The 15,921-nt window shown below is 42.3% G+C and overlaps 1 protein-coding gene across 1 annotated transcript; it reads left to right on the top strand.

Moving 5' to 3' along the window:
* Positions 1–547: 547 nt before the first annotated feature.
* Positions 548–10,495, top strand: scamp5a (secretory carrier membrane protein 5a). The gene is made up of 7 exons (XM_083764210.1): positions 548–668; positions 2,637–2,699; positions 3,420–3,539; positions 6,329–6,485; positions 7,513–7,614; positions 9,959–10,076; positions 10,285–10,495. The coding sequence occupies exons 2-7, from the start codon at positions 2,693–2,695 to the stop codon at positions 10,489–10,491; spliced, it is 711 nt and encodes a 236-aa protein (XP_083620336.1). The 5' UTR covers positions 548–668; positions 2,637–2,692; the 3' UTR covers positions 10,492–10,495.
* The last annotated feature ends 5,426 nt before the right edge of the window (positions 10,496–15,921 follow it).

The raw sequence follows: 15,921 nt of genomic DNA, 5'->3' as shown, positions 1-15,921 counted from the left end.
TATAGGGCTGAAATGGGTAATGCATATTTTTGGAACAATGAATCTAAAAAGTAACTAAAGTTTTCAAATACGTGTAGTGGATACTATGGTACTCTTATTATAGTATTATTATTATTATTATAGTAAAAGTACAATATTTGCTAAAACAAAACAAAAAGTGTACTTGAGTAAATGTACCCCGTTACTTTCAGCACCATGGACAGCAGCCGTGAGGTCGGAAGGGGCGGAGCTTCGTGACAGACGTAACGAGCTGTGGGGATGTTACACCCAACCCTGTGACCTGACGCTTGTTGTGACGCCAGGGGTCGCTGTTCCGTTATACAGAGTGAGAGAATGAGAACGACCACCTTTTAAATTATTACCATTATGAAATCAGCTGTCAGAATATAAGAATATAATTATGTGGGCTTAAAAAGAAACCTTAAAGAAAGAACTAATACTTTAAGATTCCAATGCCCTGGCGTCACATCTTTCCACAGGGCACTACTGTCAGTGTAACGCCTTGACTGGCAGGTCTGTGCGCGTCACGTGACATTTACTCCCAACCGCTCGCTCGGTGAAGAAGGATTGATTTATTTAGATTTATATTTCATTTCAATAGATTATTAATACTATAATGCAGCCAACAGACGCATCTTAAAGCACCGCTTAAAGCACATCTAGGGCAGGTAAGAGGAATTCATTCTTTGCCTTTTTCGTTTTTGTCACAGTTGGATTTTTTTTGGATTAATGCCGAATTTAATAACCCGATGAATATAGTAACTCATGGTAGTAATAATACATAATCACTGTCACATCCGCGCATGTTAATTATGATGCATTCGTTGGTGGATATTAAAATAGCAGATAAAAAACAACAGAGATTTGAAGGACGCCAGCTAGCCTGCTCTATAGACGCCTCTGTCTGTGATTATTATAAGGTTTAATAATCATCTGTTTTCTGCGCCGTCATCAGGACACAATAACACTATATAATAATAATAATAATAATAATAAACCATCTGCTCTCTGTTTCTAATTGTGCTTTATTTGACATCAACGTGTGGGTATAGATGTGATGTTGAGAGAATAGGATGTCCTTCAGATCAGCGTCGCTGTGTCTCTGCATTCTGAATCCCATCCATTCATTCACTGCTCGATCCCTCGATCTGTCTGTCTGACTGCAGACTAATGAAATCATTACATTATCAGTGTAATGACGTCCCTATACAGGCTATAGTAATTATTCTATTGATTCAGCAACGTTACATTAAATACTGGGTGAAAACAGCATTTAGCCTCGTGGGGGGGGGGGGGGGGATGGAGGCCATAGTCCACCACCTTGATGAGAACACTATAAATAGAATGCTTGTATCATAGCTTGATAATTTATCACACATTTAAATGTTGTGATTAATTGAAAATGGATACTGCACACTACTGTGAAATATAATGAAATGTACCCATTCTACATACTGTGAAATGATACAATGTACCCATTCTACATACTGTGAAATATAATGAAATGTACCCATTCTACATACTGTGAAATATAATGAAATGTACCCATTCTACATACTGTGAAATATAATGAAATGAACCCATTCTACATACTGTGAAATATAATGAAATGTACCCATTCTACATACTGTGAAATATAATGAAATGTACCCATTCTACATACTGTGAAATATAATGAAATGAACCCATTCTACATACTGTGAAATGATACAATGTACCCATTCTACATACTGTGAAATATAATGAAATGTACCCATTCTACATACTGTGAAATATAATGAAATGTACCCATTCTACATACTGTGAAATATAATGAAATGTACCCATTCTACATACTGTGAAATATAATGAAATGTACCCATTCTACATACTGTGAAATGATACAATGTACCCATTCTACATACTGTGAAATATAATGAAATGTACCCATTCTACATACTGTGAAATATAATGAAATGTACCCATTCTACATACTGTGAAATATAATGAAATGTACCCATTCTACATACTGTGAAATATAATGAAATGTACCCATTCTACATACTGTGAAATATAATGAAATGTACCCATTCTACATACTGTGAAATATAATGAAATGTACCCATTCTACATACTGTGAAATATAATGAAATGTACCCATTCTACATACTATGAAATGATACAATGTACCCATTCTACATACTATGAAATGATACAATGTACCCATTCTACATACTGTGAAATAATACAATGTGCCCATTCTACATACTGTGAAATGATACAATGTACCCATTCTACATACTGTGAAATATAATGAAATGTACCCATTCTACATACTGTGAAATACAATGAAATGTACCCATTCTACACACTGTGAAATAATACAATGTACCCATTCTACATACTGTGAATACAAATGATGCTACACAGTATAATCTTGATCATATCATTATTGTCCTGTATAAATATAGGATGGGTTTATGCATGCTAATGATCATGAAATTATTGTCGTATGAATAGAATAGTGTTATTATTATTGTATCAAAGAGCATCATGTTGGATAGTGATGACAGGATTATGCTGTATTGTAGAAACATCATTGTATCTCTCTCTGTGTGTGTGTGTGTGTGTGTGTGTGTGTGTGTGTGTGTCCACAGCTGTTCTGTTGAGCTGTGGAGACTAATAAAGCTGTCGGTTTTGAAGACTGACTGCCATGGCAGGTAAAGCCCACCACACACAGTCTGTGTCCGCCGTGCGTCGCCGCGCGGCGGACACAGCCGCCTACATTATTTTCAATTAACCTATCGCACACCGGCTGCGTCCGACGCGCCCTGGCGCGCGGTCACGCCTCGCCTGCCGCGCCGATGCACCGCTGTTCTATTTTCCAGGCGTTGCCGCGCGGCCTCCACCCGGCTATCCGTGGGCGTGGCAATGGAAAGCCCGACACACACCGTCTGCGACCGCCGCGCATACCGCCGCGGCACAGTATTGCCGCGCGCCATAGCCGCACGGCAACACCAACAGGACGCGGCGCGCTACCACGCGGCTGGGGAGTTTTGTTGACTATTCCATTGCCACGCCCACGCCCAACATGCGAAAGGCCAACAGCATCAAGATTGGCGGAGGGCCCCTTTCTATTATCCTGATTGGCGGAAGCCTGGGCCACCTTTATCCTGATTGGCTGAAGCCTGGGCCACCTTTCCAAAAACCTAGGGTTTTTTGACCCCCAGGGGTTAACTGGGGACAGGGAGGAACTCTATATATAGTAGGGAGGATTATCACAACAAAACAAAAAAAGAAGTGATATTTGAATTAAGTTAAATCACTGGATATACCTTTAAAGTGAGGATAAGGAGTGTGATAAAGTGAGGATAAGGAGTCTGTTAAAGTGTGGATCAGGAGTGTGTTAAACTCATAAACTGTGTTGTTTTTTGGGACAGAGAACAACTTCCCTCCCCTGCCGCGGTTCATCCCACTGAGGCCGTGTTTCTACCAGGACTTCAACGAGATCCCGGATCAACACCGTGGTCTGTGCAAGAAGCTCTACTATCTCTGGATCTGTGAGTGTTTGTAGATCTACTATCTATTAGGTACTGTCTACAATCAGGCCAACACCGTGGTCTGTGAGTATGTTGCAGTTTAGAGACAAGGATTACTGCATGCTTTATGTGAGAGAACATGTGAGGGTACCTACCCTAGGGGACACGGGGAGAACATGTGAGGGTACCTACCCTAGGGGTCACGGGGAGAACATGTGAGGGTACCTACCCTAGGGGTCACGGGGAGAACATGTGAGGGTATCTACCCTAGGGGACACGGGGAGAACATGTGAGGGTACCTACCCTAGGGGTCACGGGGAGAACATGTGAGGGTATCTACCCTAGGGGACACAGGGAGAACATGTGAGGGTACCTACCCTAGGGGACACAGGGAGAACATGTGAGGGTACCTACCCTAGGGGACACGGGGAGAACATGTGAGGGTATCTACCCTAGGGGACACGGGGAGAACATGTGAGGGTATCTACCCTAGGGGTCACGGGGAGAACATGTGAGGGTATCTACCCTAGGGGACACGGGGAGAACATGTGAGGGTACCTACTACCTACCCTAGGGGACACGGGGAGAACATGTGAGGGTACCTACTACCTACCCTAGGGGACACGGGGAGAACATGTGAGGGTACCTACCCTAAGGGACATGGGGAGACCATGTGACCCTCACATGGGTTCTATTCCCACCGGGGAATAACCCATACTCTAGGTGGACTTGGCGAGAGGGCCTTGCAGTAATCCTGGTCTCTATACTGCCTCACCCCAGGTTGGGGCTCAGTTCGAGGCTCTCCCCAGGTTTGCAGAGGGAGAGCAACGCCCAGGATTACAGTTTATGGGCAATTGGCACCGCAGGTGACAACAATTGGGTTACAATATTGTGGGATAAAAAAAATATTTAAAAAAGATATGTGAGTATTTATAGATCTACTATGTGTTTTGACAAACGTTCCAGGAATGTGTGATTGTGTGAAAACAGCTTTATAGCTCCAATTGTTAACCCCTCCACTGCCACCCGGACATTTATGCAGCGTCAACCACACGTTGTTTTACCCAAAATATTATTCATGTAAACAATCTGGTGTGGCAGGTTTACCTTCAGCGCTCTCTCACAGAAACCCTGCTGAACATTATCAGGTTTACCTTCAGCGCTCTCACACAGAAACCCTGCTGAACATTAGGTTACCTTTAGGTTATCATTAGGTTTACCTTCAGCGCTCTCACACAGAAACCCTGCTGAACATTAGGTTACCTTTAGGTTATCATTAGGTTTACCTTCAGCGCTCTCACACAGAAACCCTGCTGAACATTATCACTACAAACTGTGTTACATTTAGTTAAACCCAGGTTTACCTTCAGCGCTCTCACACAGAAACCCTGCTGAACATTATCACTACAAACTGTGTTACATTTAGTTAAACCCAGGTTTACCTTCAGCGCTCTCACACAGAAACCCTGCTGAACATTATCAGGTTTACCTTCAGCGCTCTCACACAGAAACCCTGCTGAACATTATCACTACAAACTGTGTTACATTTAGTTCAATCATAACTACATGTGTTACATTTTCACCTCTAGGTTCTACAACTTGAACTTAAATGTAAGTTCTGAAATAATACATGATTAGATCCCTAGACTCTAGAACAGCAGTAGTAATACTGTATTAGATCCATAGACTTTAGCAGTAGTAATACTGTATTAGATCCATAGACTCTAGAACAGCAGTAGTAATACTGTATTAGATCCATAGACTCTAGAACAGCAGTAGTAATACTGTATTAGATCCATAGACTCTAGAACAGCAGTAGTAATACTGTATTAGATCCATAGACTCTAGAACAGCAGTAGTAATACAGTATTAGATCCCTAGACTCTAGAACAGCAGTAGTAATACTGTATTAGATCCATAGACTCTAGAACAGCAGTAGTAATACAGTATTAGATCCCTAGACTCTAGAACAGCAGTAGTAATACTGTATTAGATCCATAGACTCTAGAACAGCAGTAGTAATACAGTATTAGATCCCTAGACTCTAGAACAGCAGTAGTAATACTGTATTAGATCCATAGACTCTAGAACAGCAGTAGTAATACTGTATTAGATCCCTAGACTCTAGAACAGCAGTAGTAATACTGTATTAGATCCATAGACTCTAGAACAGCAGTAGTAATACTGTATTAGATCCATAGACTCTAGAACAGCAGTAGTAATACAGTATTAGATCCCTAGACTCTAGAACAGCAGTAGTAATACTGTATTAGATCCATAGACTCTAGAACAGCAGTAGTAATACAGTATTAGATCCCTAGACTCTAGAACAGCAGTAGTAATACTGTATTAGATCCATAGACTCTAGAACAGCAGTAGTAATACTGTATTAGATCCCTAGACTCTAGAACAGCAGTAGTAATACTGTATTCGATCCATAGACTCTAGAACAGCAGTAGTAATACAGTATTAGATCCATAGACTTTAGCAGTAGTAATACAGCGTCACACAAAAGCATCAAAAGTAGCAGATCTGCAAGCTCGAAACACAAAGCAAAGCAATGCCGTTTGAGCTTGTAGATCTGATATTTTAGCTGTTTTTTAATTTAAATCACAGTTTTGGACCCGACAGAAACCATATATATATATATATATATATATATATATATATATATATATATATATATATATATATATATGTGTGTGGTTTCTGTCGGTTCCAAAACTGTGATTTTAATTAAAAATATATATATATGACGGAGACGATATCCATGCTGGGTTTGTCTTTGATGACGTGTTGCTGTTCAACAGTGAATAGCGCTACGTTGGCAGTGAATCTCATTGGCTGCCTGGCATGGATGTGTGGCGGGGGCGGAGCCACCAACTTTGGCATGGCCATCCTGTGGCTGATCCTGTTTACGCCGTGTTCCTACGTGTGTTGGTTCAGACCCATCTACAAGGCCTTTAAGTAAGTATACTATTAATATGTGTTGGTTCAGACCATCTACACGGTCTTTAAGTAAGTATACTATTAATATGTGTTGGTTCAGACCATCTACACGGTCTTTAAGTAAGTATACTATTAATATGTGTTGGTTCAGACCATCTACAAGGCCTTTAAGTAAGTATACTATTAATATGTGTTGGTTCAGACCATCTACACGGTCTATAAGTAAGTATACTATTAATATGTGTTGGTTCAGACCATCTACACGGTCTATAAGTAAGTATACTATTAATATGATGTTGGTTCAGACCATCTACAAGGCCTTTAAGTAAGTATACTTCTTACTTCTGTGTTCAGACTGGCAGCTGAATCCAGCCTGAATCAGATCTGTGTTCAGACTGGCAGCTGAATTCAGTCTGAATCAGATCTGTGTTCAGACTGGCAGCTGAATCCAGCCTGAATCGGATCTGTGTTCAGACTGGCAGCTGAATCCAGTCTGAATCAGGTCTGTGTTCAGACTGGCAGCTGAATCCAGTCTGAATCAGATCTGTGTTCAGACTGGCAGCTGAATCCAGCCTGAATCAGATCTGTGTTCAGACTGGCAGCTGAATCCAGTCTGAATCAGGTCTGTGTTCAGACTGGCAGCTGAATCCAGTCTGAATCAGATCTGTGTTCAGACTGGCAGCTGAATCCAGTCTGAATCAGATCTGTGTTCAGACTGGCAGCTGAATCCAGCCTGAATCAGGTCTGTGTTCAGACTGGCAGCTGAATCCAGTCTGAATCAGATCTGTGTTCAGACTGGCAGCTGAATCCAGCCTGAATCAGATCTGTGTTCAGACTGGCAGCTGAATCCAGTCTGAATCAGATCTGTGCCAGATCCAGATTGGAATCTGATGTGGATTTTTGTGTCTTTCAGGACAGACAGCTCCTTCAACTACATTATTATTATTATTACATATTAATTATTATTATTACATATTATTGTCTTTCAGGACAGACAGCTCCTTCAACTACATTATTATTATTATTACATATTATTGTCTTTCAGGACAGACAGCTCCTTCAACTACATGGCGTTCTTCTTCGTCTTCATGGCTCAGGTTGTGATCAGTATTATCCAGTGTGTTGGAATCCCTGGCTGGGGAGTGTGGTAAGACTATTATGATTATTATTATTATTATTATTATTATTATACCTGGCTGGGGAGTGTGGTGAGACTATTATTATTATTATTATTATTATTATTATTATTATTATACCTGGCTGGGGAGTGTGGTAAGACTAATATTATTATTATTATTATTATTATTATTATTATTATTATACCTGGCTGGGGAGTGTGGTGAGACTATTATGATTATTATTATTATTATACCTGGCTGGGGAGTGTGGTGAGACTATTATGATTATTATTATTATTATTATTATTATTATTATACCTGGCTGGGGAGTGTGGTAAGACTATTATTATTATTATTATTATTATTATTATTATTATTATTATTATTATTATTATTATTATTATTATACCTGGCTGGGGAGTGTGGTGAGACTATTATGATTATTATTATTATTATACCTGGCTGGGGAGTGTGGTGAGACTATTATGATTATTATTAACTTGGAGTTAGTAGCAAAACAAAAGCCTGCCAACCTAACTACTGTAACAACTTATATTAGTTAAAACTACAGGCAGCAAACAACCCTCAGCCTACCTAGTGGTGGGCAAACAACCCTTAGCCTACCTAGTGAGCAGCAAACAACCCTTAAGCTAAATTCCAATACCCAAAATCTCGGCCACTCGCTCACTCCCACTCGGTCACTCGGGGTCATTCCAGCGTGACCCGGAAATGGTTAACGTTCCATTTGTTAAAGTGCTCCATCGAGGAGGAGAGTGGAGTCGAGTGGAGGAGCCGAGTGGGCTCTCCGAGACCGCATAGAGCGAGTGTACATCAGGTGCAGGCTCGGTGGGGTATTTTGTCTCCTCGCAGCGGATTTCCGCATTACGTGAACATGTTTTTTTTTCTTCTCCAGTGACATAAGTCCGCCTCCTCCACATGTGGCTTCAGAAAACACTGCTTGGCCCAGGCGGTGGCGTAACTGTCTGGGCACCCGACTGGTAATCCAGTCGCAGTGTGCCGCGGGTTCGACTCCCGAGCCCGACACGGCCTTTACTGCATGTCTTCCCCCATCTCTCTCCCGTTTCCTGTCAGTCCCTTCAAAAAACCAATAAAAGGCGTAAGCCGCAAAAAAATATCTTAAAAAAAAAAAAACACTGCTTGAAACCTGATACTATGCACCCCATCCACCGGCCGGCTGAGTCGCTGACCCAACACACACATGCACGCACTGTGCCTACATAATGTGAAAGTGAAAGGACCACAACAAGCAACTGTCTGGCTTTATTGCGTTGTGTGATATAAGCTTAATAAAAGTAGGATATATAAATTAGGCCGGCTATATTGTGCGCACCTCAAAAGCTATAGTTAATTTATCTCTGTGCATGCCTGAATGCACAGACTGCTATGAATGACGGTGACAAAAATGTATTTATTTATATGTGGACTGAACTGAATATGTAAGTCAGAGAGACTATTCCTGTTATAGTGTCCGTTATTTGCAAAGACCGTCGGAAGAGGGGGGGTGATTTATACGTGTGCGCATCCTGGCGCTTATTCACTATTTCAGGAATAAATAGCCTTGCCTTGCACATGTTACCAATACACACATTGGCCTCGGTTACATGCACAAAATGATGAATTGTCTATTCTGTAGACTGTACGGCTCTGTTCGGAGTTCCAGTCATCCAGCTGTGTGACACTGTATTGTTCCACCACTTTTGCTTTGGCAACGTAAACATATGTTTTCCCATGCCAATAAAGCCCTTTGAATTGAATTTTAATTGATACACGTCATTAGTGATCACGGAATGTGCCGTCGCTTTGAAATGACAGCGTAGTACATTCCGATTCTAGAGGAAAATTCGACCACCACTCTGTCCTCGCATGGAATCCTCTCCTCCTCCCCTCCTCCTCGCTGGGGGCGGAGCCGATGAGCGAGTGGAAGACGTGAGGAGAGTGAGCGAGTGTGAAAGTTGTGGTATTGGAATTTAGCTTTAGCCTACCTAGTGGTGGGCAAACAACCCTTAGCCTACCTAGTGAGCAGCAAACAACCCTTAGCCTACCTAGTGAGCAGCTAACAACCCTTAGCCTACCTAGTGAGCAGCTAACAACCCTTAGCCTACCTAGTGAGCAGCAAACAACCCTTAGCCTACCTAGTGAGCAGCAAACAACCCTTGCCTACCTAGTGAGCAGCTAACAACCCTTAGCCTACCTAGTGAGCAGCTAACAACCCTTAGCCCTTAGTGAGCTTAACAAGGTTCTACCTACGTGGTGCCTGACTGTGTATTGACGATATTCAGAACAGTCCTATCTAATTGTATTAAACAATTCAACATAGACTAATTGACCCTGTTGTGCTCTGTCTCCCTCTAGTGGCTGGCTGGCCACCATCACCTTCTTCAGCACCAACATCGGTTCTGCTGTCGTGATGCTGATTCCTACCATCATGTTTACTGCTGTGGCGACACTGTCCTTTATCGCTTTAACTAAGGTAAGATTACCTTTAACCTTCTGTTAACCAAATCCACCCTAACATACCGGTGTTCACTGTGCCCCCTTTATCGCTTTAACTAAGGTAAGATTGTGTTCTTCAGGTCCATAACTTCATGTGTTCTTCAGGTCCATAACTTCATGTGTTCTTCAGGTCCATAACTTCATGTGTTCTTCAGGTCCATAACTTCTATCCTGTGTCCATTCAGGTCCATAACTTCTACCGGGGCGGCGGGGGCAGCATGTCCAAGGCTCAGGAGGAGTGGACCACCGGAGCCTGGAAGAACCCTCACGTGCAGCAGGCAGCGCAGCAGGCCGCCATGGGAGCCGCGCAGGGCGCCATGACGCAGAACCAGGGCCAGAACCAACAGCAGTACTCCCAGGCTCCCACCTACAACTACGACGAGGGCATGTGAGAGAGAGAGAGAGAGAGAGAGAGAGAGAGAGAGAGAGAGACTCCCACCTACAACTACGACGAAGGCATGTGAGAGAGAGAGAGAGAGAGAGAGAGAGAGAGAGAGAGAGAGAGAGAGAGAGACAGCAAGGTGGGAGAGAGACGAACCAACAACACCATATTACACTATTATAAAACAGATAGGACGGTTACTGGACAACAACTCCATATTAACACCGTCATACCAATCAGTTTAAGAGGATCAAGAATTTACCAGAACTCCATCATAATGTAACCAACAGCAGGGACGATGCTTCGAGACCATGGACCTCACAACGTCACCATGCCAGACCTCCAGGTTCTTCAGTTGTTCCTGCTTACTGATGCATGTGTCCCTAGCGATGTGTCCCTAGCGATGTGTCCCTAGCGATGTGTTCCCTAGCGATATGTCCCTAGCGATGTGTCCCTAGCGATGTGTCCCTAGCGATGTGTTCCCTAGCGATATGTCCCTAGCGATGTGTCCCTAGCGATGTGTCCCTAGCGATGTGTCCCTAGCGATGTGTCCCTAGCGATGTGTTCCCTAGCGATGTGTCCCCTAGCGATGTGTCCCTAGCGATGTGTTCCTAGCGATGTGTCCCTAGCGATGTGTCCCTAGCGATGTGTCCCCTAGCGATGTGTTCCCTAGCGATGTGTCCCTAGCGATGTGTCCCTAGCGATGTGTCCCTAGCGATGTGTTCCCTAGCGATGTGTCCCCTAGCGATGTGTCCCTAGCGATGTGTTCCCTAGCGATGTGTTCCTAGCGATGTGTCCCTAGCGATGTGTCCCCTAGCGATGTGTCCCCTAGCGATGTGTCCCTAGCGATGTGTCCCTAGCGATGTGTCCCTAGCGATGTGTCCCTAGCGATGTGTCCCTAGCGATGTGTCCCCTAGCGATGTGTCCCTAGCGATGTGTCCCTAGCGATGTGTCCCCTAGCGATGACGGTACTTACATTTATAGGAGCTCATTGTTAATAGAGTACCGAAAGAAGTCCTGACGTCACTCGCTCTTCATGGCCTGGGTTGCAGCAGTCATCTCTCTGTGGAGCAGAACATCTCAGGCTCATCTTAGAATCGTCTCATATAAGCATTGTGGTCCGAAGACAAACAAACCGTCTCCACGGACGGGATATTGTCGGGGAGGTGTCTCTGTATCGTTCATATTTGATTCAGTCCGTTTCTTTTCTTTGCAGTAAACATTAGCATGTTCTCGCCATCGCTTTTGAGTGTTCATAAAACCATCGGGACAGTTTGTTCACTTTTGGAACACGGTTATACTTATTTGACGAGATAAAAGAAAAGTCTGAATTCAGAATATGGGGCGGAGAGGTACACGCAGCCCACAGGGAACCCAGAGGGGTACACCCAACCCACAGGGAACCCAGAGGGAACCCAGAGGGGTACACCCAACCCACAGGGAACCCAGAGGGGTACACCCAACCCACAGGGAACCCAGAGGGGTTCACCCAACCCACAGGGAACCCAGAGGGAACCCAGAGGGGTACACCCAACCCACAGGGAACCCAGGGGGGTTCACCCAACCCACAGGGAACCCAGAGGGGTACACCCAACCCACAGGGAACCCAGAGGGGTACACCCAACCCACAGGGAACCCAGAGGGGTACACCCAACCCACAGGGAACCCAGAGGGGTACACCCAACCCACAGGGAACCCAGAGAGGTACACCCAACCCACAGGGAACCCAGAGGGGTACACCCAACCCACAGGGAACCCAGAGGGATACACCCAACCCACAGGGAACCCAGAGGGATACACCCAACCTACAGGGAACCCAGAGGGGTACACCCAACCTACAGGGAACCCAGAGGGGTTCACCCAACCCACAGGGAACCCAGAGGGGTACACCCAGCCCACAGGGAACCCAGAGGGGTACACCCAACCCACAGGGAACCCAGAGGGGTACACCCAACCCACAGGGAACCCAGAGGGGTACACCCAACCGGGTGTACCCCTACCTGTTGGGTACACCCAACCCAGGTAGGAAGCGTAAATGACGTCAGACATCTGCACTCTCTATATATATAATAGTCCATGTCAGTGTACAGTACATAAAGACATATAGATTGTAGCTAAACTATCAGCTCGTTCATCTAGGATTATCTTCTAATCTATACTGACTTTAAAGACTTACTACGAAACATTCTAAATGCTGTTGAAAAGTACACAGGGTTGCTTAATTGTGAACGTCGTCTTTGATTGCTACCGTTTACACTTTGTTAAATGTTTAGTGCAACGTCTAAGGGAATTAAACGTTAGCCCCTATAAGACATGCTACCAATGAGGTCATTCTCCCCCAACACTGGTTGGTCAATAACTGGCCTGAACAGAACATGTGAGAAAACATTTAAATCTGGTTAAATCTTTTATCTTTATCACACAGAATGAATGTTTAATAATAATAATAATAATATTAATGATGTCCGTTTGTCCTCAGTGAGTTTATCATTGTCCACCTGGGAGAAAGTTTAGGACCATATAAGGTATGACCAAGTCTACATATATATAATATATACATATATGTATATGTTATGACCATATAAGTCTACATATATATAACATACATATTATGTTATGTAATACATTTATCATTGTACTGTCCTACAGAAGCAGAGTGCAGTGCAGTAACTACAAAAGACACGTTTAAAAGTGTTTAACTGCTCAGCCAAACGAGATACTGTAAAATATGTGACATTACACTAATTCTATATCTGTTCTCCAGGTAATTGTTAATCCTCCAAAAATCCCAAAGACTAATTCGACCTTTCGGGATCCTCCACAATCGTAGTTTTGTAGGACAGATCTGCTTTAGTGTCGTACCATAATGATTAATTTAGTATCGTACCGTTAAACCCATTCTGACCGGGCACCCATTTTGGTGTGGGCATCATGTTATGCTTTAGCTATTGAAAAATAGCAGATCTACAAGCTCGTATCGCGCCACCGAGTGGCGCGATACGAGCTTGTAGGTCTGCTATTTTTGAAAAATCGAAGACACTTTTAGAATCTGATCTCAGGTCAGAATGGGTTAATAATGAAACTGTCAGGATGTAATGGACATTTTTAGAATCTGATCTCAGGTCAGAATGGGTTAACGGTTGTTCTTCCCATTGACTATTTCTCCTACCATTACCATTCCTTACAAGTACAACTACTAGTACCAGCAGAGTACACAAGTACAGCACGTACTTGTACTGCACCAGGAGAGGGAATACTTTGTGTGGCTGTCGGTGTATAATTTCATGACTAGATGTGATACTTGTGAGAAAGAATATTCTATGAAATGATTTCTATAATGAACTGAGACCTCTGCTACGTACCAGCTGAAAGTGAAAACGTTTGAATTCTAGGAGGTTCATACAGTAAATACAGTGTTAAGATAACTATAGATAATTATGGATTATTAATAATAATTATTGTATTACTGTATGAACCGATCTAGGGTTCATAGAGCAATACGGTGTTTTATTATAGATCTGAATGCTTGTGTTTTGTGAGTCGTCTCGTCCGATTGTGATGATGTGATATTTATTGACTTTTCAGTTGTTTTTTGTACAGATACATTTGTGTGTGAGTCTGATGTACTAGCAGTATATTATACTACTAGTATATACTAGCAGTATATTATACTAGTAGTATATACTAGTAGTATAGTCTATACTGTATGTATGTATGTGTTAGTATATACTGTATATATACTGTATGTATGTGTTCCTCTGTGTCGTCCCATGGCCTTTATTGTATTATTTTATATTTATTATTTTATTATTTTATTCGTTTATAGAGCACTGTGGGGGGGGGGGGGGGTAGTGGGAGGAGTCAGAACTTCACTACTCTATACCTTTATTTTGTTATTGTATGGCTGTTGTTTAAGATCATAGTGAACATTTTTGGCAAACTGAAACCATGTTCACTGAAGGAACCTTAACGAGCAATAAATAACAAGAAGGATCAAAAGGGTTAATGTTGCACGAGCTGAACGTCTGGGAGCCTTTATTCTGAAGGAACAACATATGCTTCAGAACGTCTGGGAGGCAGTGGGAGCCTTTATTCTGAAGGAACATGTTTCAGAACAGGGAAATACCTTTATTCTGAAGGAACATGCTTCAGAACGGGAAAATACCTTTATTCTGAAAGATCAAGAACGTCTGGGAAGTTGAGCTCAGATCAATGTCGAACATGCTTTAGAATATCAGGGAACATACCTTTATTCTGAAGGAACAACATGCTATAGAATAATAGAACATGTTGAACATGCTTTAGAATATCAGGGAACATACCTTTATTCTGAAGGAACAACATGCTATAGAATAATAGAACATGTTGAACATGCTTCAGAATGCATGTTGTTCTGCTAAAAGAACAAACGAACTACAGCAAATAAAAAGCATCATTTTAGAAACTAGATATACAGACCAGCCAACACACAGTAAGGTTTAATGTAGTAGAAAACTCACTCACTGGATCCTAAGGTGAACACAACAGAACAACAACACAACAACAACACAACAGAACAACAACACAACAGAACAACAACACGACGCGACGCGACACGACGACAACACCATAACTAAAGTAAGGTCGTTTTCTGTGAAGTACATTAGTCTACGTGTTTTCTCTGGTGAACGTTGGATGAGTCCAAACACTCTCATATGATGTACATACCTACTTATTGTGACTATACACATTCTGTACATATACTAAATATGACATATTAACATTGTGTACATATGAAACGGTACGCGTCTGTTGCTCAGTAAACGTTAGAGTTGTGTTAACTTCCTGTCTGTTGCTCAGTAACGTTAGAGTTGTATTGACTTCCTGTTAAACGTATACATTTCTCTGTATGTTGAGCCCTGCTGGTTTCCTCTTCCTCTTCCTGTTCATATACTTCCTACTTCCTGTCTCTCCTGGTTCCTGTTCCCTTATTAGGCTACTTCCTGTATGTGGGTTCATGTTAAATCATAGTGTTAAAGGTGAAGTGCATTGTTGTATTTCCATGGAGAACTCATTCAGGCCGCTGTGAGTATGATAATGTAAAAGAGGAATACATGTTTTTGTGTGTATTAAGTTTTGTATGATTTGGTCCGACCCTGATATTAAAGAGTTATTGTTGCATCTGTGTTTATTTGATGAGCGTTGATTTGACTTACCCTGCAGTAAACTAGGATTCTGTCTGCTCGCTGTGTTGGAGAAATGATTAAGAAGTATGCTGTGTGTATACTTAAGGTTTTACTTAAGGCTTTGTGTATACTTAAGGTTTTTATACATCTGTTAAATTAATCTACACAATGTACACTGAAGGCCTGCATATTTATTGGTACAAAAACAATATCTGAATTCTACTCGAATACAGAGCAGTTATTTTAGTTATCTCCTGTAGTTTGTTTTGTGAGGT

This window comes from Protomyctophum parallelum (genome assembly GCF_964188405.1).
Source record: "Protomyctophum parallelum genome assembly, chromosome: 4".
Taxonomy (NCBI): domain Eukaryota; kingdom Metazoa; phylum Chordata; class Actinopteri; order Myctophiformes; family Myctophidae; genus Protomyctophum; species Protomyctophum parallelum.
Note: the sequence above shows the minus strand (reverse complement) of the source record. Positions and strands in the feature narration are given on the sequence as shown.

Coding starts and splice junctions, on each gene's coding strand:
- scamp5a (XM_083764210.1), top strand. Junction 3,540..6,328: donor GCTCTACTATCTCTGGATCT/GTGAGTGTTTGT, acceptor GCTGTTCAACAG/TGAATAGCGCTACGTTGGCA. Junction 10,077..10,284: donor CCTTTATCGCTTTAACTAAG/GTAAGATTACCT, acceptor GTGTCCATTCAG/GTCCATAACTTCTACCGGGG.